The 22,590-nt window shown below is 46.2% G+C and overlaps 1 protein-coding gene across 9 annotated transcripts in view; it reads right to left on the bottom strand.

Annotated features, from left to right (window-relative positions):
- lifra (LIF receptor subunit alpha a) overlaps positions 1-22,590 on the bottom strand; it is a 240,741-nt gene that overhangs the window by 11,779 nt on the left and 206,372 nt on the right. For all 9 annotated transcript variants that reach the window (XM_038805950.1, XM_038805949.1, XM_038805948.1 and 6 more), the window contains 11 exons: positions 22,408-22,574; positions 21,754-21,899; positions 19,822-19,987; positions 15,710-15,801; positions 14,239-14,449; positions 12,018-12,200; positions 8,615-8,716; positions 7,416-7,598; positions 6,235-6,390; positions 4,776-4,869; positions 551-626 (listed from right to left, as the gene is read on the bottom strand). In XM_038805950.1, the coding sequence (XP_038661878.1) occupies positions 551-626; positions 4,776-4,869; positions 6,235-6,390; positions 7,416-7,598; positions 8,615-8,716; positions 12,018-12,200; positions 14,239-14,449; positions 15,710-15,801; positions 19,822-19,987; positions 21,754-21,899; positions 22,408-22,574 (1,576 nt within the window). The remainder of the gene's footprint in view (positions 1-550; positions 627-4,775; positions 4,870-6,234; positions 6,391-7,415; positions 7,599-8,614; positions 8,717-12,017; positions 12,201-14,238; positions 14,450-15,709; positions 15,802-19,821; positions 19,988-21,753; positions 21,900-22,407; positions 22,575-22,590) is intronic.

The raw sequence follows: 22,590 nt of genomic DNA, 5'->3' as shown, positions 1-22,590 counted from the left end.
TGGATTAAATATATCCCATTTCAACAGAAGCAAGGGAGGAACTTGAAAAAGCTCTGACCAACTGGAACGGGGCCAACGTTGTACCATTGGAAACGATCCTGAGGCACAGCACGAGCCTTCATTTGGAAATGCATTGACTAATCACGGAAAGGAGCAGGACTTTCTTGGGGAAGGTTAACTGGCACACACAATCTCACACACACACACACACACAAAATCACACACACACACAAAATCACACACACACACAAAATCACACACACACACAAAATCACACACACACACAAAATCACACACACACACAAAATCACACACACACACAAAATCACACACACACAATCTCACACACACACAATCTCACACACACACAATCTCACACACACACAATCTCACACACACACAATCTCACACACACACAATCTCACACACACAATCTCACACACACACAATCTCACACACACACAATCTCACACACACACAATCTCACACACATACACACAATCTCACACACACAAAATGCTCCTTCACCCAGTGTTTCGTTGGAATATACCTGAGGGAGGTTCCCATCCTGAAGAATTTTACTATTCTTTGGATCGGGAATATCAGGATAAAATGTCTCTTTAATCCTGGAAAAGACAAAAAGGAAAGAGTCAGTAATTCAATGCACCCCCCCCCCCCCCCACCTCCTCAAACAACTGATAATAATAATAATCTTTATTGTCACAAGCAGGCTTACATTAACACTGCAATGAGGTTACTGTGAAAAGCCCCTAGTCGCCACATTCCGGCGCCTGTTTGGTTACACGGAGGGAGAATTCTGAATGTCCAATTCACCTAACAGCACGGCTTTCAGGGCTTGTGGGAGGAAACCGGAGCACCCGGAGGGAACCCACACAGACACGGGGAGAACGTGCAGACTCCGCACAGACTGCGACCCAAGCCGGGAATCGAACCGGGGAATCTAACCACTGTGCGAGTGTGCTGCCCTTGTGCACTACTAGCAGCCAGGTCACCAGGTCAGGCATTGAGCAGAGTCCCCCCCCCCCCCCCCCCCCCCCCAAGGACACAAGTGGTTAGTACTGCTGCCTCACAGCGCATTATCCCTTAGTTGTCAACGGCTAAGCAGGGTTATGGGGATAGGGCAGGAATTGAGCCTCGATAGAGTGCTCTTTTGGAGGGTCAGTGCCGACCCGATGGGCCAAATGGCCTCCTTCTGCACTGTCAGAATTCTATGATTCCCCTCCCCCAGGTTTTGTTTCCAACACCCAGCCCCAGCTCAGGGTCTGCACAGAGTTTTAAACAGATTGTAAAATGACTGGCTCATTTCATTAAGAGCACCCTCCAACACCATAACAAATCCAGATTCCCTGCTCGTTCCGATTTCAGCCATGACACTAATGCTGGATTAGGCAGAGAGTGAGAAGAGAAACCTCAGTCCGAAACTCCAGGAAGGTATGAGGAGGGTATCAAGGTCACAGGAGTGTACCGGCAGACAGGAAGGTGGGTTGAAGTGTGTCTACTTCAATGCAAGGAGCATCCGGAATAAGGTTGGTGAATTTGGAGCGGGGATTGGTACTTGGGACTACGATGTTGTGGCCATTACGGAGACATGGTTAGAACAGGGACATGAATGGTTGTTGGAAGTTCCAGGGTATAGACGTTTCAGTAAGAATAGGGAAAGTGGTAAAAGAGGTGGAGGAGTAGCATTGTTAATCAAGGATAGTTTAACGGCTGCAGAAAGGCAGTTCGTGGGGGATTAGTCTCCTGAGGTAATATGGGCTGAAGTTAGAAATAGGAAAGGAGCGGTCACATTGTTAGGAGTTTTCTATAGGCCCCCAAATAGTAATAGAGATGTGGAGGATGAAATTGCAAAACAGATTATGGATAGGTGTGGAGGTCTCAGGGTAGTTGTCATGGGTGACTTTAACTTTCCAAATATTGATTGGAACCTCTATAGGTCGAACAGTTCGGATGGGGCAGTTTTTGTACAGTGTGTGCAGGAGGGTTTCCTGACACAATATGTGGATAGGCCGACAAGAGGTGGGGCCACATTGGATTTGGTACTGGGTAGTGAACCGGGCCAAGTGTTAGATTTATTTGTGGGCGAGCACTTTGGAGAAAGTGACCACAATTCGGTGTCTATCACTATTGCAACGGAGAGGGATAGGGCCATACGGCAGGGCAAGGTTTATAATTGGGGGAGGGGTAATTATGGTGCGATTAGGCAAGAATTAGGGAGCATAAGATGGGAACAGAAACTGTCAGGGAAAGGCAGAAATGAAAAGTGGATATTGTTCAAGAAACAAATACTGCGTGTCCTTGATAGGTATGTCCCTGTCAGGCAGGGAGGAAATGGCTCTGTGAGGAAACCATGGTTCACAAAAGAGGTTGAATGTCTTGTCAAGAGGAAAAAGGAAGCGTATGCAAGGATGAGAAAACAAGGTTCAGTTGGGTCGCTTGAGGGTTACAAGGTAGCAAGGAATGAGCTTTAAAAAAAGGGCTTAGGAGAGCTAGGAGGGGGGCATGAGAAGTCCTTGGCGGGTCGGATCAAGGAAAACCCCAAGGCTTTTTACTCTTATGTGAGAAATAAAAGAATGACCAGGATGAGGTTCGGTCCGGTCAAGGACAGTAGTGGGAACTTGTGCATGGAGTCAGAAGAGATAGGGGTGGCGTTGAATGAATACTTTTCTTCAGTGTTCACCAAGGAGAGGGGCCATGTTTTAAGGATGAGAGTGTGATACAGACGGGTCGGCTGGAGGAGATGTTCTGAGGAAGGATGTATTAGCAATTTTGAAAAACCTCAGGGTCGACAAGTCCCCTGGGCCAGATGGGATATATCCTAAGATTCTTTGGGAGGCAAGGGATGAGATTGCAGAGCCTTTGGCTTTGATCTTTGGGTCCTCAATGTCCACGGGGATAGTGCCAGAGGACTGGAGAGTGGCGAATGTTGTTCCTCTGTTCAGGAAAGGGAATAGGAATGACCCTGGTAATTATACGCCGGTTAGTCTTACTTCGGTGGTCAGTAAGTTAATGGAAAAGGTCATGAAGGATAGGATTTCTGACCATTTGGAAAGCTGCAGCTTTACCCGGGATAGTCAACACGGATTCGTGAAGGGTACGTCTTGCCTCACAAATTTGATTGAATTCTTTGAGGAGGTAACTAAGTGTGTATATGAAGGTAGAGCAGTTGATGTCGTATACATGGGTTTTAGTAAGGCTTTTGATAAGGTTCCCCATGGTCGGCTCATGAAGAAAGTAAGGTGGTGTGGGATTGAGGGAAATTTGGCCAATTGGATAAGTAACTGGCTATCACATAGAAGACAGAGGGTGGTGGTGGATGGAAAATTTTCAGACTGGCGACCAGTTACCAGCGGTGTACCACAGGGATCAGTGCTGGGTCCTCTGCTATTTGTGATTTTTATCAATGACTTGGAGGATGGGGCTGAAGGATGGGTCAGTAAATTTGCTGATGACACCAAGATTGGTGGAGTAGTGGATGAGGTGGAGGGCTGTTGTAGGCTGCAAAGAGACATTGATAGGATGCAGAGCTGGGCCGAAAAATGGCAGATAGAGTTTAATCCTGATAAGTGCGAGGTGATTCATTTTGGTAGGAAAAATTTGAATGCGGATTACAGGGTCAACGGCAGGGTTCTGAGGAATGTGGAGGAACAGAGATCTTGGGGTTCATGTCCACAGATCTCTGAAGGTTGCCACTCAAGTGGATAGAGCCGTGAAGAAGGCCTACAGTGTGTTAGCGTCTATTAACAGGGGGCTTGATTTTATGGGCCGTGTGGTTATGCTGCAACTGTACAGAACCCTGGTGAGACCACATTTGGAGTCGTGTGTGTAGTTCTGGTCACCTCACTATAGGAAGGATGTGGAAGCATTGGAAAGGTGGCAAATGAGATTTATCAGGATGCTGCCTGGTTTGGAGGATAGGTCTTATGAGGAAAGGTTGAGGGAGCTAGGGCTTTTCTCTTTGGAGCGGAGGAGGATGAGAGGTGACTTGATAGAGGTTTATAAAATGATGAGGGGGATAGAGTGGGCGTTCAGAGACTATTTCCTCAAGTGGATGTAGCTGTTACAAGGGGGCATAACTACTGTATAAGATTCAGGGTGGGAGATATAGGAGGGATGTCCGAGGTAGGTTCTTTACTCAGAATGGTTAGGGTGTGGAATGGACTGCCTGCTATGATAGTGGAGCCGGATACTTTAGGACCTTTCAAGCGGTTATTGGATAGGCACATGGAGCACAGCAGAATAACAGGGAGAATAACAGTTATAGCTTGATCGTGGTTTCGGACAAGGCTCGGCACAACATCGAGGGCCGAAGGGCCTTTTCTGTGCTGTACTGTTCTACGTTCTAAGGACAGGAAAAGAGAACAGATACTGTAAATCTGGTAATGGGGAGGTGCGCATAAGCTTAAGTGAAAACTGAGGGCAGGGTAGAGTTTCGGTGGGTGCTTGGGAGGATTGAGAGCAGGCTAAAAGATGAAAAGGCAAGTCTTAAGATTTATTTAATAATCTTTTTATTGTCACAAGTCGGCTTCAAATGAAGTTACTGTGAAAAGCCCATAGTCGCCACATTCCGGCGCCTGTTCAGGTACACAGAGGGAGAATTCAGAATTCTCAGGCGGTACGGGAATTGAACCCGCGCTGCTGGCCTTGTTCTGCATTACAAGCCAGCTATCTAGTCCTTAAAAAGAGGCAGGAAGATTAAACTGCCTGAAATTAACAGATTGTTTGAAATGGTTGATCATTAAAAAGGAACTTACCATTCTTGCTTCCGGTAACAGAAGATACTGAGAATGATTCCCAGTGTTATAATCCCCACCAAGGGCAGGGTAACGCCGAGGATCACTGCAATAGCTGATTGGGGAAGAAAAACAAACATTAGAAAGCTAACAGATACATTTTTCACGCCAGGGACTGGGGTGCAGGGAGAGAGGGGATTGCGTCTTAATGTGGGACCAATAGGTGGGATGTGAAGTTTGCGATGTACATCATACAGAAGAACTGACTGGCCGTGAGGAGAGAGTACAATCTAATCTGAACCACCCACATCTCCTTTACACTACCCCCACTGCAGAATATTCTGTTACTAACAAAGACAAAATAAAATAACATTCATCAAAATCACTTGCACACAAATCTTCAATTGATGTATATTCCATACCGTGCCTATATCACATCCTGTGGGTGGGGAAGGAGGAGGCAATGGTATAACAATCTGGAAATCCAGAGGTTCTGGGGACACGGGTTCAATTCCCGCCATGAAAGAGGGGGGAGAGGTTCATTCAATTAATAAAATACAATTAATGAATGATTCTGGAATTGAAAGCTCTCAGTCATGGTGAACGTATATTTACAGAAGAAATCTGCTGTTCTTCCTAGTCCCACGGCAATGTAAGTAAACTTGCCATTGTCCCAAGTGAACTTAGGCTGCTTTCCCCTTTGAGGGGGACAGCGGACTGGTGGTGATTTAACCTGAGGATCACCACACCTCAGGCGAGTGGCAGGGGTGAGAAGGCATGAATAACCTCAGCCAGTACAGGTTTGAACCCGCGCTGCTGACCTCGTTCTGTATCACGGACTAGCTGCCCAGCCAACTGGTCTAAACCAGCCCGCAGCAATGTGGTCAACCCGTGACTGCCCAGCAAGCCACCTCAGTTCAGGGCAATTAGCAGATGGGCACAAATACTTGCCAATCCCGGCAAGGAATAAAAACTGAGCACTGAACAGCCAGTGAGTTAGGTGGATTGGCCATGCTAAATTGTCCTTAGGTTTGGTAGGGTTGCTGGGTTACGGGGATAGGGTGGAGGTGTGGACTTAAGTAGGGTGCTCTTTCCAAGAGCCGATGCAGACTGGATGGGCCAAATGGCCTCCTTCTGCACTGTAAATTCTATGATTCTATGAATTATTATCAGCAAATTGCATTAAAATCGGAATGCACGATTCAGAGAGATGCGATGGACACTGTGTAATTGCAAATCTCTCTTTCAGTGACCCAGGTTAATTGAGTGGTTAACTGAGCACAGTGGCTGGAGGGGATTCGAATGTTAGAGTGGAACTATTTCAGTTCAAACCCTCGAGTCTCAGAACAATATCACACAAACATACAAAGCCCCACCAGCCCAGATAACGAGCACAAATCACATCACATCGGAAGCAACTTCCGATCCTTTACCATGACACTAGCAGGCTGCTGTGAGCGTTCTGTACGGACGGACTTACGGCTATTTGGTGTAGTCACAGTGACACTTCTGCTGGGACTCTCTCCTCCTCCAGTGTAGGCGATGAGTGCCACTTTGTAGGTCGTCCCAGGCTCGAGGCCGGTGATCGTAAACGTCTTTGTGTCGGAGATGTTCATGATCTTTGGCGGTGAATCGACTATCGAAAATGGGGAAAGCAGAAAATCAGGGACTCTCCGAGATGGTGGTGAACATAGCACCATACAGCACAGTGGACCACGCAACCCATTGTGTTTTTGTCACCTCTTTCAACACCCCCTGCACACCCCCTTATCCCCTCCCCAGGCTTTTTGCCAATCACATTGAATCTGTGTCCTCCATCAAATCCATTTAACTTTCTTCGTCTAACAATATCTTAGCTCATTTGTGCCTTTCCACCTTCCCAACAGCTTAAGGAGTGAAAACACTGCCAAGTTAACACTGAACCGCACAGGCCCGAGTGTCAAAATTCACAACTCCCAGCTATTCTTGGATGTGACAGCAGCGCTAAGCACAGCCTTTTCCAAACCTCCAGGCCCCAAAATTCAACAGAACAAACCAACAAGCAGGAAATACAGATGCAAATGGGGCTGACTCGCCTGTGATTTATGGAACAAATTGCCCACATTTGTAAATTTACAGATTTACGAAACAATGACTGAGAAACTAAATAGCAGTGATAAAATTCCCCTTCCCCGCACTTCCTAATACAGTATTGTGTTACTGGATCAGGCACCTCAATGCCAAGGCCTGAGGCTTCCCACAGGATTATAAAGATTTGTTTGGTAGTACAGAACTGAAAAGAGAGACATTTTGCAAAGTTTTGCACCTTTCATCAGGGCAAATGCAAGAATGCCAAATTTCAAACTTTCACAATAGTTTATATTATAGGAGAGGGTGTGGATTGGTCGGCAAGTCAACTCTGACTGGCTGAGGCAATGCCATAGATAAAACAAAATGGAACAATAGGTCCTCTGGGCAATTCAAAAAAGGCTTGAACACATTCCTTTTGTTTGTAGAGGACAGGCCCCTGCGCATGAACGCAAGTTACTTCTGGCAAACATAAATGAGTCACATTATGAGCTTCCAGGGATTAGAAGGCTGAAATTATGAACATTGCTCTTTATGGGAAGGATGTGTTCACCCAGCAGGAACACATCATAAGATCAACTCTTGCATATTTACCTATATTCTGTCTCTGTACGTCCATGGGCTTGAAGGCTGCTGAATCATTGTACAGTTTACTGTAATAAACCTTGAACCCCTTAATGAATCCTCGCTGTTTGACCACAGGAATGTCATTCCATTGGATATGCACCGAATTTTCAGTAGTTTCCTTGACGTTCAGTTTTGGAGCTTCAGAAGGGCCTAAGACCAGGGATAGTATTAGGACCTCAATCAATATACTGCACATCTCACAGTGTATTCTTCATCAAACACTCAGAAAATAGTGGCACCAGGAGTTCTCATTGTGTCACGTCAAAAACTGAGCCAGCATTTCAGAATTATGATTTGTTAAAGCTCGTTTTACAGGGTTGATTCAATAACCTCGAAAAACTTTCCTTTCCAGGTATTTAACCAAATTTCCTTTCCAGTGTTAACCACTGAATCAGCTGCCAGCATCCGAGCAGGCAACTCATTCCTGATCAGAACAACTCTGTGCAAAACATGTGATTTGCACCTCCCACACCCCCAGCTTTCGGGTTATTGATTCTCAGCGGAACCAGCCTCTTATCTTTGATCAACTTGTAACGTTAATGTCAATGCTGATATAAGCGCTGAACAGCCTTCACTAATTAGCTATGGTGGAATTATGCAGAAACAGATTCAAAGCATTGTGATTACAAGCGGCTTTGTCAGCCTCCCCGCAGTCCCCTGAACACTTGGACAAATTTACTCTCAGGGTTATCATTTTCTTTATAATGTATTTGCCACCATCCTTAACATTGACTGGCAGCATCCCGCACCTTTGACAATCAAGGTCACCGGGCAATTTAACCATATTTTGCACCGTGACATGAGTGCATTGATAGGTAGAAATGGGCAAGATTGTTCGCTCGGAAGCAATGATAATAATAACAACAATAATAATAAAAGCTTATTGTCACATGTAGGCTTCAATGAAGTTTCTGTGAAAAGCCCCGAGTCGCCACATTCCTGTTCGGGGAGGCCGGTACGGGAATTGAACGGGCATTACAAGCCAACTATTTAGCCCACTGTGCTAAACCAGCCCGTCAGGAGACGCAGAAAAATCTACAATTTCTAGTAAGGGGGCCGAACAAGGCAGGATTTATTTTTATTCATCAGAGATCAGTCGCACTGCCTCTGACACCAACTGCGTACTGCGGCACATTCAGCTACCACTTGGATTAGGCTCCACTTACCTAGTTCACGCACGTACCCAACCAGCCTCTTCAGTAGGTAATCTCCATCATTCCTGCACTCGTACACCTCAAGGTTGTACCGCACCCCGTCTTGAAAGGTATCTGTAAGAAATATTACAGGTCATTATCAAAACAGTTCAAACCTAATCACACATTTTAAGAGTTATATCTCCCAGTAATTTAGCTTTGTAAAGCTAGTATGGGGTGGTTCTCAGAATAGATCAGTGTGACACAGGCACTTAGCAGCAAATCAACTTTTTTCCACTGGGAGAGAGCAAGGAGCTGGTGAAGAAAATATAATTCCATGGTGTAGATAGGGAGAGAGTTCAGAAGAATGAAACGCTGTCTCAATGGAACTTACACATTTCTTACAATGCTCAGCAGGGTAGCTGCAGGCATGATGTTTCCCCATTGAGGGGGGTAGAGAGAGTGAGAGAGAAAGAGAGAGAGAGAGACAGAGAGACAGGCAAACAGAGAGACAGAGAGAGAGAGGGGGTATGACAGACAGAGAGCGAGAGACAGACAAACAGAGAGACAGACAGAGAGAGAGACAGAGAGAGACAAAGAGAGAGAGAGAGACAGAGAGAGTGATAGAGACAGACAAACAGAGAGACAGAGAGAGACCGAGAGAGAGAGACAGACAAACAGAGAGACAGAGAAAGAGATACAGACAGAGACAGAGAGAAAGAGAGACAGAGACAGAGAGAGACACAGAGAGAGACAGAGAGCGAGAGAGAGACAGGGAGAGAGATAGAGAGAGACAGGAAAACAGAGAGACAGAGAGATAGAGACAGGCAAACAGAGAGAGAGGGGGGAAAAGACAGACAGAGAGACAGAGAGAGACAAAGAGAGAGACAGAGATAGAGACAGACAAACAGAGAGACAGAGAGAGAGACAGACAAACAGAGAGACGGAGAAAGAGATACAGACAGAGAAAGAGAGACAGAGAGAAAGAGAGAAAGAGAGGCAGAGAGAGAGACAGAGAGAGAGAGAGAGAGAGAGACAGAGAGAGAGAGAGAGACAGAGAGAGGGAGAGACAGAGAGAGAGAGACAGAGAGACAGAGAGAGATACAGGGAGAGAGAGAGATAGAGACAGACAAAGAGAGACAGAGAGAGATAGACAGACAAACAGAGAGACAGAGAGAGATAGAGACAGACAAACAGAGAGACAGAGAGAAAGAGAGACAGAGACAGAGAGAGAGACAGAGACAAAGAGAAAAAGACAGAGAGAGAGGGAGAGAGAGACAAAGACAGATAAAGAGACAGAGAGAGAGACAGAGAGAGAGACGGAGAGAGAGGCAGAGAGAGAGGCAGAGAGAGAGGCAGAGAGAGATACAGAGAGAGATACAGAGAGAGAGAGAGAGACAGACAGACAAACAGAGAGAAAGAGAGACAGCGAGAAAGAGAGACAGAGAGAGAGGGACAGAGACAGAGAGAGAGAGAGACAGACAAAGAGAGAGAGAGGCAGCGGGAGGCAGAGAGAGGCAGAGAAGAGAGAAAAGCAGAGAGAGAGAAAGGCAGAGAGAGAGAGAGAGAGAAAGGCAGAGAGAGAGGCAGAGGCAGAGAGAGAGAGAAAGGCAGAGAGAGAGAAAGGCAGAGAGAGAGAGAGAGAAAGGCAGAGAGAGAGGCAGAGACAGAGAGAGGCAGAGAGAGAGAGAGAGAGAAAGGCAGAGAGAGAGAGAAAGGCAGAGAGAGAGAGAGAGAAAGGCAGAGAGAGAGAGAGAGAGAAAGGCAGAGAGAGAGAGAGAGAAAGGCAGAGAGAGAGAGAGAGAGAAAGGCAGAGAGAGAGAGAGAGAGAAAGGCAGAGAGAGAGAGAGAGAGAAAGGCAGAGAGAGAGGCAGAGAGAGAGAGAGGCAGAGAGAGAGAGGCAGAGAGAGAGAGAAAGAGAGACAGAGAGAGAGGGACAGAGACAGAGAAAGAGAGAGAGAGAGACAGACAAAGAGAGAGAGAGAGAGAGGCAGCGGAAGGAAGAGAGAGGCAGAGAGAGAGAGAAAGGCAGAGAGAGAGGAGAGAAAGGCAGAGAGAGAGGAGAGAAAGGCAGAGAGAGAAAAAGGCAGAGAGAGAGGCAGAGACAGAGAGAGGCAGAGAGAGAGAGAGACAGGCAGAGACAGAGGCAGAGGGAGAGAGAAAGGCAGAGACAGAGGCAGAGAGAGACAGAGAGAGACAGAGAGAGACAGAGAGAGGCAGAGAAAGGCAGAGAGAGAGTGAGAGGAGAAGAATCAGGGGTGGGCCATTTCGGACTGAGATAAGGCGGAATTTCCTCACTCGGAGGCTGGTGAATCTTTGGGATTCTCTACCCAGGGGACTGTGGAAGCTGTTACTGAATACGTTCAAGACGGAAATTGACAGATTTCTAGATATTGAATGCATTATGGGATTATGTGGGTTAGTAATGTGGGAAAATGGTGCTGAGGAAGATCAGCCATGATCGCCTTGACTGGCAAGCAGACTTGATGGGCCGAATGGCCCACTCCTGCTCCCATTTCCTACGGTCCGATGACCTCACAATGTCAGAGGGAATTTTAATCTGGGGCCCTTCAGCAGTAATGTAGGGCAAAGAGGAGATTCCGATGGGATAGTATGTAGAAGAGATGGAATCCCAAACATTTCTTCACGTTACACCACACACTGCAGGATCAGAGGTTCAAATTGGGAAAAGATAAAGGACTGATGTCGAGAAGTATGTTGAAACAGAGTGATAAGATCGGACAGTGGGACAAAAATATGAGGTGGGACATTTAGGACTGGGATGAGAAGAAACATCTTCACTCAGAGGGTGGTGAACCAGTGAAATTCTCTATCATAGAAAGCTGTGGAGACCAAGTCACTTACAAACAAAATAGATCTCTAGGCTAAAGGTGTCAAGGATATGGAGACAGAGTAGGGAGTACGGCAGACTTAAAGCATCACCCGTGATCATATTGAACAGCAGGGCAGGCTCAATGGGCCAAATGGCCTACTCCTGCTCATATTGCTGTTGTTAGGTACTGGTTAAGTGCTGCGGGAGGAATGATGGGCTGGAGGGACAGAATGGTCTCCCAAGGTTTGCCTGTGACCCTGTTCGGCATCAATTTAATAAGGCAACAAAACTGCAGCGGGAGGGGAGTGGGACAAGTGGGCCAGTGAGAAAGAGAAAGAGAGAGTGACGAGGGTCCACGGCAACGAGAGACAGAGAGAGAGAGAGATATAGAGAGAGGAGAGAGAGAGAGGAGAGAGAGGAAAGAGAGGAGAGAGAAAGAGAGAGGCGGAGAGAGAGAGAGAGAGAGACACAGAGACGGAGAGAGAGAGAGACACACACAGAGAGAGAGAGATAGATGTTCAGAGTGAATGAGTTGAAGAGAAAGCGAGTGGGATGGTCAGACAGCAATCTGAAGGAAACCATTTTTTGATTAAAATACTTTACCTGATTTTAGTGCAACACTTGTTACGTTTGAAGGAAATTTCTGCCAGGTGATATTACACTCAGAATCATTCAGGAATGGACACCACTGTATGGTGTAACCACAGCTCTCGACCTGGTTCCTCTGCCAAGTGAGGTTGAATACGCCCCCTACACCAATGACTTTGGCCGACTCCAAATTTACATCTACAAAGAAAAGTGAAAAGAATTGAGAGGCTGTTCACTTGCGGAAGGAAATGTAACCAAAAGGACCTCATGGGGCACTATGGTTATGACCACCCACCCACACAGTGGAGCTCACTGCATGTGCCAATATCAAGGGATTAAAGGAAAAGTTTACAGAGAATCTTTCGATCCCGATTTGGGTCACTGTCTGTGCGGGGTCTGCATGTTCTCCCCGTGTCTGCGTGGGTTTCCTCCGGGTGCTCCGGTTTCCTCCCACTAGTCCCGAAAGACGTGCTTGTTAGGTGAATTGGACATTCTGAATTCTCCCTCTGTGCACCCGAACAGGCGCCGGGATGTGATGACTAGGGGCTGTTCACAGTAACTTCATTGCAGTGTTAATGTAAGCCTACTTGTGACAATAAGGATTATTATTATTAATGCAGGAAGTAGCTGCCCAACATTATTAGATCATCGATTTGATACATTAACTGCTTTGTCACTCCCAATCATTCCATGGGATTGTTCCCCTTTACTCCCTACCTCCACCATTTTGCTTCAGACCCAGTTTTAAATTTGGCCTCTTTCTTTCATTCTATCCAACCTTAGCAGCAGCTATGAATGAAATGGGGGTGCAATGGGTGGAGGGAAAGGGTTTGTTCTCCAGTTATTTTGATTCAAGTGTTTTAGTAGCACAACAAAACCCAGGGGGCATGGCGTCACTCATTTGTGACCCTGGCTGAACTTTGGGTTAGGGGCATTGTTTGACTGACAATCCCTGGCGGCTTTCTGTGACCACCGGGTACCATGTATGACAGTCTAAACATCGAAAGCGACAACTCATTTCCAAACGCAGTTTATGAATCTAACGACTTATTAAAATAAAACTTTCCAGCGGAGATTAATGGATAGGCACCAGGGCCAGGAACCTTGGTGAATTTAGTTCCTACTTAACAGACCAGCAGGAACACCACCAAGCACCAACCAACTGCATAATGGCCAGGAATTGAATCTGGAAACTATGGCTTCAATTTTGCAATGCCTTCACCCTCTCCAGCAACGAAACAAAACAACCATGTTTATATTTTATTCATATTTGGGGAAGTGATCCAACGGGAAAAGACAGCAAGAATCTCTACAGTGCAGAAGGAGGCCATTCGGCCAATCGAGTCTGCACCGACCCTCCGAAGGAACATCTTATCTTGGCCCCTACCCAATCCCCGTAACACCAAGTAACTTTTTAGACACTAAGGGGCAACTGCAGAATGTCCAATCTATCTAACCTGCATATCCTTTGGACTGTGGGAGCATTCAAAAGAAATCCACACAGATGTGGGGAGAACGTGCAAACTCCAGACAGACAGTGACCCATGATCGGAATCGAACCCGCGTCCCTGGGTCCCTGGCGCTGCGAGGCAGCAATGCTAACCACCGCCACCATGCCAGTTACCCCCAAGGTCTTGGTGGGTAGTCGGCCTTTTTCACTGTCTAGGTCAGTTTGGAAAATAGATGCAGCCACACTGACATGGAACAGGGAGTCACATGTAGGTAAGGACAGTAGGTCTCTCTTCCCTAATGGGCACTGCAAGTTTTTACAACAATCCAACACCTTCTTGGTCACTTACACCTACGCCAGTTTTACAATCTGGTCGAATTTGAACTCTGTTCCCTGGATTGTTGGTCCAGGTCTCCCAGTGCAGTAGTGAAATTACAAAATGAACAGGCCACGATAATTGATATGAAGCAAATGCTACTTAAAGCGTTCCCCACAAAAGACTATATAATAAGCAACTTTTTGACTTATCTCAATGATTGATGAACGCAAGTGTGCGGGAAGTTTCTGCTCCTGGAGTATGAGAGGCACTGCCTTCCCCTCGCTTCCCTCCCACGCCCCCCCCCCCCCCCCCCCCCAACCAAAACAAAATCACTCTTGCCAGGTTGGAGAAGCAGAAAGAAGAGGCAGTCAGGTTTTAAATGGAAAGCAGCGAGGTCTCTCAGTGAATTAGAGAAGCGTGAATGGTGGGAGGAACATAGAAACAGGAGTAAGCCGTTTAGCACTCACCATCCGAGTGTGGACGGATCCTAATCACAGAGGGAGGTGACTTCCCAACAATATTTTGTGCGATAACAGTAATTATGTAGCCAGCTTGATCGATCTGTATCTCTGAATTCGATGTCAGTGTCTTAACGGAATATGACAAATTGCTTCCAACCTTTTCCCAAGTTGTGGAATAGGATAAAACTGGACCATTTGAATCAGCTGCTGACAGTGGCTGCGAGAGAGAGAGAGAGAAAGGCTGAAGCAGTTTATTTGACCACTCAAATGACTTTGATCCCTGGACAAAGTGCAAAGAAAGACATCTCCAGACTCTCACTTTCATCACCAACTTTTCTCTCAATCGGAAACTTCTTGGTTCCTGTTTTATCAACCTTGGCTGTTACTTTATCGAAAAAGTTAATTATATTAGTCAAGGGTGGCATGCCGTTTACAAAGCTATGCAGCCTCTCCTCAACTAGCTCAGACCTTCCCAAGTGCCTGATGCTGGATTCCAAAACCTCACCCACTATTAATGTTAAACTGACCAGCCGGTAATTGCTACGATTGTCCTTACATTCTTTCTTGAATAAGGGCGTGGCATGTGCCACTCTCCAATCCTCTGGCATCACCCCATAATCGAGGAAAAGATTACGATAGGCCCTTCCGCTATCTCCACTCCCTTCCGCTATTTCCACTCCCACCGGCAATCTGGAATACAATCCATCTGGGCCAGGTGACCTATCCGCCCTTTCCAGTACCTCCTTTCAAATGGCCCATTGCCCCTATTATCTCTGCTTCTATCTACCCTTCCTTGGTAAACAGCATTTTCTTTTTATTCCAGATTTCCAGGGTTGCTGTGTCTTGCTTTTGTGTTAAGGTTGAGGGGTGATTTAATATGATTGCTAAAACTATGAATGTTAAAATTATGGAGGGTTTGACCAGATAAGGAGGAACTGCTTCCACTGGCCAGAGAACTTCTCATTTACTTCTAAACTCCAATGGATACGAGGCCAACGTGTTCAAATCCTTTCTGGTAAGGTAACCCACTCACTGCAGATTGGGTTTAATCAGCAGATTCAAGCGAACCTAGTTATATTCCCCTCTGAAGGAAGGAGGCCGAAACTGCACACGGTCTTCCCAAGGCCCTGTACAGCTGCAGCAAAACCTCCCTGCCATATATTCGACTGCCCTTGCAATAAACCAGTACATAAAAGGTTATTGACCTAAAACTTGAACTCTGTTTCTCTCCACACACGCTGCTGAATATTTCTGGCGTTTTTCGCCTTCCCTTCCTTTCTCTGATCGAAGGAGAACAAACTAAGGTTCTCCAAATGTCTCAGCTTCACTGAAATCCCTCCTCTCTGGTACCATAGTGGAAAAGCTCTTCTCCAACCTCTCCGATCCTTGACATCCATCCTAAAGTCGTGTACTTTTTCTCCTGCTCAATCTTGGTGGTATCACCTTGTACTTCAAAAATGCCACTTCTGGTCCTTACCTTCCAGTAAAGGGTCACATTTCTCTTCATAGAATCCTTGCATGATTCTGCTAGTTTAATTCTTCTCCAGATATTCAGGCTGACTGATGGAGCTGCAATTAGATACACTTGTGAGGAAAAGTAGACAGAGGAGGGATAAAAGGTTTCACATTACAGATGATCAATTTCCCAATATGGGATCGCCTTGTCACAACGGTTAACTATCCATTGCACATAAAGAACCTAATTCCTCCTTACTTGCGTCCAGATTGGGTTTAATCACCAGAATTCATAATACATAGGTTGAAAACACAAACTGCTACGGTACGACTACCAGCAAAACAGAAAGCAGTAAGCGCAGTGGAGTACAAAACACGACATTCCTGCCGACAGTGCCATGAATCAAACATTTCAACTCAGAGGTGACAAAACAAGCCTGTCCATTGTGATTTATAACAGTAATTTCAACTGTGGTTACATCACTGACTCTTGTCACATAGCTGGAGGCTCAAAATCTTATATTTCGGATAAGTTTTTTTTCTTCTCCAAGCCAGTATGTGCTTGATGGGGACAGTGCAGAGGGAGCTTTACTTGTATCTAAGCCCGTGCTGTACCTGTCCTGGGAGTGTTTGATGGGGACAGTATAGATGGAGCTTTACTCTGTATCTAACCCCGTGCTGTACCTGTCCTGGGAGTGTTTGATGGGGACAGTATAGATGGAGCTTTACTCTGTATCTAACCCCGTGCTGTACCTGTCCTGGGAGTGTTTGATGGGGACAGTGTAGAGGGAGCTTTACTCTGTATCTAACTCCGTGCTGTACCTGTCCTGGGAGTGTTTGATGCGGACAGTGTAGAGGGAGATTTACTCATTTTATTTTTGTGCAAAATTAAAGCGTATGTGATTGGGGGAAGTGTATTGAGGTTGATAGAAAACTGGATGGCAGCGAGGAAACAAAGAGTAGGAATTAATGGGTCCTTTTCAAATTGGTAGGCAGTAACTAATGAGGAAACGCAGGAATCGGTGCTGGGAACCCAGCTATTCGCAATATATATTAATGATTTGGATGAGGGAACAAAATGTAACATTTCCAAAGTTTGCAGATCATACCAAGTTGGGTGGGAGGGTGAAATGTGACGAGGATGCAGAGGTCCTGCAGCATGATCTGGATAGGTAGGGTGAGTGGGCAAATCAATGGCAGTATAATTTGGATAAGTGTGAGGATATTCACTTTGGAAGGAAAAACTGGATGGCAGATTACTACCTGAATGGTTGTAAATTGGGAGAGGGGAGTGTGCAGCGGGACCTGGGTGTCCTTGTGCACCAGTCGCTGAAGGTAAGCATGCAGGTGCAGCAGGCGGTAAAGAAGGCTAATGGTATGTTGGCCTTCATTGCGAGAGGTTTTGAGTACAGACGCAGGGATGTGTTGCTGGAACTATACAATAAGAAGTCTTACAACACCAGGTTAAAGTCCAACAGGTTTATTTCAAATCACTAGCTTTCGGAGCACAGCTCCTTCCTCAGATGAAAGAAGAGATGGATGGGTTCCAGAAAGATATATACATAATATATATAGACAAAGTCAATGATGCAAGACAATACTTTGAATGCAAGTCTTTGCAGGTAATTAAGTCTTTACGGGTCCAGACACTGCAACTGGAGAAAGGGATAATCACAGGTCAAAGAGATGTGAATTGTCTCAAGCCAGGACAGTTCATAGAATTTCACAAGCCCAGGCTAGATGGTGTGGGGTGAATGTAATGCGATATGAATCCAAGGTCCCGGTTAAGGCCGTACTTGTGTGTGCGGAACGTGGCTATAAGTTTCTGCTCGGCGATTCTGTGCTGCCACGTGTCTTGAAGGCTGCCTTGGAGAACGCTTACCCGAAGATCAGAGGTTGAATGCCCTTGACTGCTGAAGTGTTCCCTGGCTTGAAGAGTTGGATGATCAGCCATGATCGTGATAAATGGCAGAGCAGGCTCGAAGGGCCAAAAGACCTCCGCCTGCTCCTATCTTCTATGTATCTATACACTCTGCATCTAACCCCATGCTGTAACTGTCCTGGGAGTGTTTGATGGGGACAGTGTAGAGGGAGCTTTACTCTGTATCTAACCCCATGCTGTAACTGTCCTGGGAGTGTTTGATGGGGACAGTGTAGAGGGAGCTTTACTCTGTATCTAACACCATGCTGTACCTGTCCTGGGAGTGTTTGATGGGGACAGTATAGACGGAGCTTTACTCTGTATCTAACCCCATGCTGTACCTGTCCTGGGAGTGTTTGATGGGGACATTATAGACGGAGCTTTACTCTGTATCTAACACCGTGCAGTACCTGTCCTGGGAGTGTTTAATGTGGACATTATAGACGGAGCTTTACTCTGAATCTAACCCCAAGCTGTACCTGTCCTGGGAGTGTTTGATGCGACAGTGTAGAGGGAGCTTTACTCTATCTAACCCCGTGCTGTACCTGTCCTGGGTGTGTTTGATTGGGGACAGTGTAGAGGGAGCTTTACTCTGTATCTAACCCCTGCTGTACCTGTCCTGGGAGTGTTTGATGGGGACAGTGTAGAGGGAGCTTTACTCTGTATCTAATCCCGTGCTGTACCTGTCCTGGGAGTGTTTGATTGGGGACAGTAGAGGAGCTTTACTCTGTATCTAACCCCATGCTGTACCTGTCCTGGGAGTGTTTTATGGGGACAGTGTAGAGGGAGCTTTACTCTGTATCTAACCCCGTGCTGTACCTGCCCTGGGAGTGTTTGGTGGGGACAGTATAGACGGAGCTTTACTCTGTATCTAACCCCATGCTGTACCTGTCCTGGGAGTGTTTGATGGGGACAGTGTAGAGGGAGCTTTACTCTGTATCTAACCCCATGCTGTACCTGTCCTGGGAGTGTTTGATGGGGACAGTATAGACGGAGCTTTACTCTGTATCTAACCCCATGCTGTACCTGTCCTGGGAGTGTTTGATGGGGACATTATAGACGGAGCTTTACTCTGTATCTAACACCGTGCAGTACCTGTCCTGGGAGCGTTTGATGGGGACATTATAGACGGAGCTTTACTCTGTATCTAACCCCATGCTGTACCTGTCCTGGGAGTGTTTGATGCGACAGTGTAGAGGGAGCTTTACTCTATCTAACCCCGTGCTGTACCTGTCCTGGGAGTGTTTGATTGGGGACAGTGTAGAGGAGCTTTACTCTGTATCTAATCCCGTGCTGTACCTGTCCTGGGAGTGTTTGATGGGGACAGTGTAGAGGGAGCTTTACTCTGTATCTAACCCCTGCTGTACCTGTCCTGGGAGTGTTTGATGGGGACAGTGTAGAGGGAGCTTACTCTGTATCTAACCCCTGCTGTACCTGTCCTGGGAGTGTTTGATGGGGACAGTGTAGAGGGAGCTTTACTCTGTATCTAACCCCTGCTGTACCTGTCCTGGGAGTGTTTGATGGGGACAAGGTAGAGGGAGCTTTATTCTGTATCTAATCCCGTGCTGTACCTATCCTGGGAGTGTTTTTTTTAAAATTTAGATTATCCAATTATTTTTTTTTTCCAATTAAGGGGCAATTTAGCGTGGCCAATCCACCTACTCTGCACATTTTTGGGTTGTGGGGGCGAAACCCACGCAGATACGGGGAGAATGTGCAAACTCCACACGGACAGTGACGCAGAGCCGGGATCGAACCTGGGACCTCAGCGCCGTCAGGCGGTTGTGCTAACCTGTAGGCCACCGTGCTGCCCGTCCTGGGAGTGTTTGATGGGGACAGTGTAGAGGGAGTTTTACTCTGTATCTAACCCCATGCTGTACCTGTCCTGGGAGTGTTTGATGGGGACAGTGTAGAGGGAGCTTTACTCTGTATCTAACCCCGTGCTGTACCTGTCCTGGGAGTGTTTGATGGGGACAGTGTAGAGGGAGCTTTACTCTGTATCTAACCCCTGCTGTACCTAACGTGGGAGTGTTTAATGCGACAATGTAGAGGGAGCTTTACCCTGCATACAACCCATGCTATGTCTGACCTTGTGGAGTTTGTTTATTAATCCGGTTACCTGAAACAAGTGTTCCACCTACAGAATTCACATCTCTCTTTGTGTGATAAGCTGAGAACATGTTGAACTAGTCATTCCCCACTTGGTTACTCACCAGCTTGTTCAGTTGTGACATGTATAAGATTGCTCCATTCACTCCACTTCCAGAAGTGCAGTGAAGAATAGCGAGCCGTAATGGAGTATCTTGTATAGGGGGTTAAATTGTTTAATATTACTGTGTGTCGTGCATTCTTTGGTCCTCCAGTTACAGGATAGTTTCGCTGTAATACAAAAGTGTAGATTAGGCTAGGTGTCATTTATTCAGCAATAACTCTGGGGGTAAAGAATCTGTTCTGTGTAGTCAATGTCTTTCTTTTGAGAAAGGGAGCTAAATGTTTGGTTTCCAAAAGCAGTCAAGTCTTTAACCTGAAATCCACAACCTCACATTAGGGGAACTGAAATGTTGGCATACAGCAAGAGCCAATCTCCACCTCCTCCCAATATCTTGGTCATATTGTGCAGCCAGTCCCTGCAATGATACCACCAGAACCCTTGTCCATGCCCCATTCACGTAAACTCCATCCTCTGCCATACTGTCTCTGGCCTCCACCTTGACATCTCATTCGAAAAGGGGAGGGGGAAAATGGAATAGAAGGGAAGGAAGGAACCTATGTCCAGTTGGGCTGTTGAGAAATCCGTGGAATCTATCTTGGTTGAATCTGCCATTTATTGTGCAGCATGGTGTGTTTGAACACAGTCTGCCTGTTAATTCATATATACCTCAGATTAACCCTGAATGTCAGAGTTGAAAACAGATTTTGTAAATTGCTTATTCTTTCTGACCTTGCATCGCAAAGTTTGTTTTCGTTTGTTCAAAATCTGTGGTTTTATTCTCTTAACAAGTGCCTAGGAACACACACTACTCCAAACAAAAGGTTATTGGCTCCTGAAACGGATCTTGCCAAAAGCTTGAGGGTCTGGTCGAGGATCAGCTTGTTTAGCCATCAAATGTACCATCCTAAAACTCTTTCCAATGTGGGTCCTTATTTTCAAAGGCATCCTCAATACCTCTTAAGAATGGAAATACCAGCACATTCTCCCCGTGTCTGCATGGGTTTCACCCCCCACAACCCAAAAATGTGTAGGTTAGGTGGACTGGCCATGCTTAATTGGAAAAAATAATAATTGGCTACTCTAAATTTATTAAAAAAAGAATGGAAATACCATTCAACATAACTTACTCACCTCCCTCCCAGCTTGAGTGAAGTAGGCTTGCATCACATCACCATTTAGCCAGGGCACAAGAAATCAGGCCATATGGCCATCAAGCTTGCTCTGTAATTCATAGAATTTACAGAGCCGAAGGAGGCCATTTGGCCCATTGAGCCCGCACCAGCCCTTGGAAAGAGCACCCAACTTAACCCCACACTACCACTCTATTCCGATCACTCCACCTAACCTTTTTGGACACCAAGGGCAATTTAGCATGACCAATCCACCGTACCTGCATATCTTTGGACTGTGCGAGGAAACTGGAGCACCCGGAGGAAACCCACGCAGACACGGGGAGAACGTGCAGACTCCGCACAGACAGTGACCCAGCCGTGAATCGAACCCGGGACCCTGGTGCTGTGAAGCAACTGTGCTGACCACTGTGCTACCGTGCTGCCCTACAATTCAATACAATCATCACTGTTCTCGGGCATCAATTTTCCCGCCCACTCCCCATATCTCTTAATTATGAGAGAGTAAACTTCTGTCTATCTCAGCCTCAAATATATTCAATGATGGAGCTACCTCAACCCTCTGGGGCAAAGAATTCCAAAAGTTCACAACCCTTTGAGTCAAGTAGTTTCTCCCCACCTCAGTCTTAGATCAGCTGATGGGAGTTAAATCAGGTCTGTGCTCTTTATGCACACACTCACACAGAAGGCATGGTCACTTGGCAGACGTCAGAGTGCCAGTCCCAGAGGACTTAGTGACTTCAGCAAAGACGGAAAGAAAAGAGATCTAAAACAAATTCAATCTTTTTGCTGTATTTACTTACCAACATGATTGCCCCCGAATCATCTCTGATCACCATCTCACAAAACAGCCCCGTGCCAGTATAATCTTGCTGATCAGACCAGGACACGGTGACAGTGATTGATGTGATAGCTTCTTGCTTCAGCTGGTGAGGGGCAAAAGGGTGAACTGGAAGGAAGATTAAAAATCATCAACTTAATCCCTGCAGACTTTATCAAACCTTGTGTCGAACAAAAAGCGAATGGCACCATTCAGACCAAATAGGAAGCTGCAAAACAACTGACTTGAGATAGATTTTATTTTTAAACTCGGAGAACCACTGGGGTTCAATGGAAAGCTCACTTATGATGCCGAGAGATGACAACATTGGGCTGTGTACGTTCTTTGAGTCATAATTTTGCATGAATGTAGAAACTCTATTATCTAGGAGATCAAAAAAAAATAAAGACGCCCTCCCTCCCTATATGCTAGGCTGCACTTTTGTGAACTGGTCTGAACAGGCTGCTGGTGATATTTGGTTTAATACCCAAGGGATGGGCACTTGAATGAGTTATGGGAGGATAGCTGACTCATCCAGAAACAAGTTTACATATTTCAAAAGGTGCCTCCCTTAATAGAAGCAGAAGGAAGACCAAAGGGATTATTAGTACAGTCTTTATTTAAGCGATATACTTACACACACGGGCCACATCCACCTGTATATGGGACTGCGCTTCCCCCAAGGGGTTTGTAGCATGTATTGAAATATTGTGTATACCACTGCCATTTGAAATAGGAATTCCACACCGGTAATCGGGATTGCTCATTGAAGCTTCCCCACATAAACGAGGCTCCCATAAAGGCCTGAGGAATGATAACA

The sequence above is a fragment of the Scyliorhinus canicula genome, chromosome 8, assembly GCF_902713615.1.
Source record: "Scyliorhinus canicula chromosome 8, sScyCan1.1, whole genome shotgun sequence".
NCBI lineage: Eukaryota > Metazoa > Chordata > Chondrichthyes > Carcharhiniformes > Scyliorhinidae > Scyliorhinus > Scyliorhinus canicula.
This window is presented reverse-complemented; position numbering and strand designations above follow the sequence as displayed.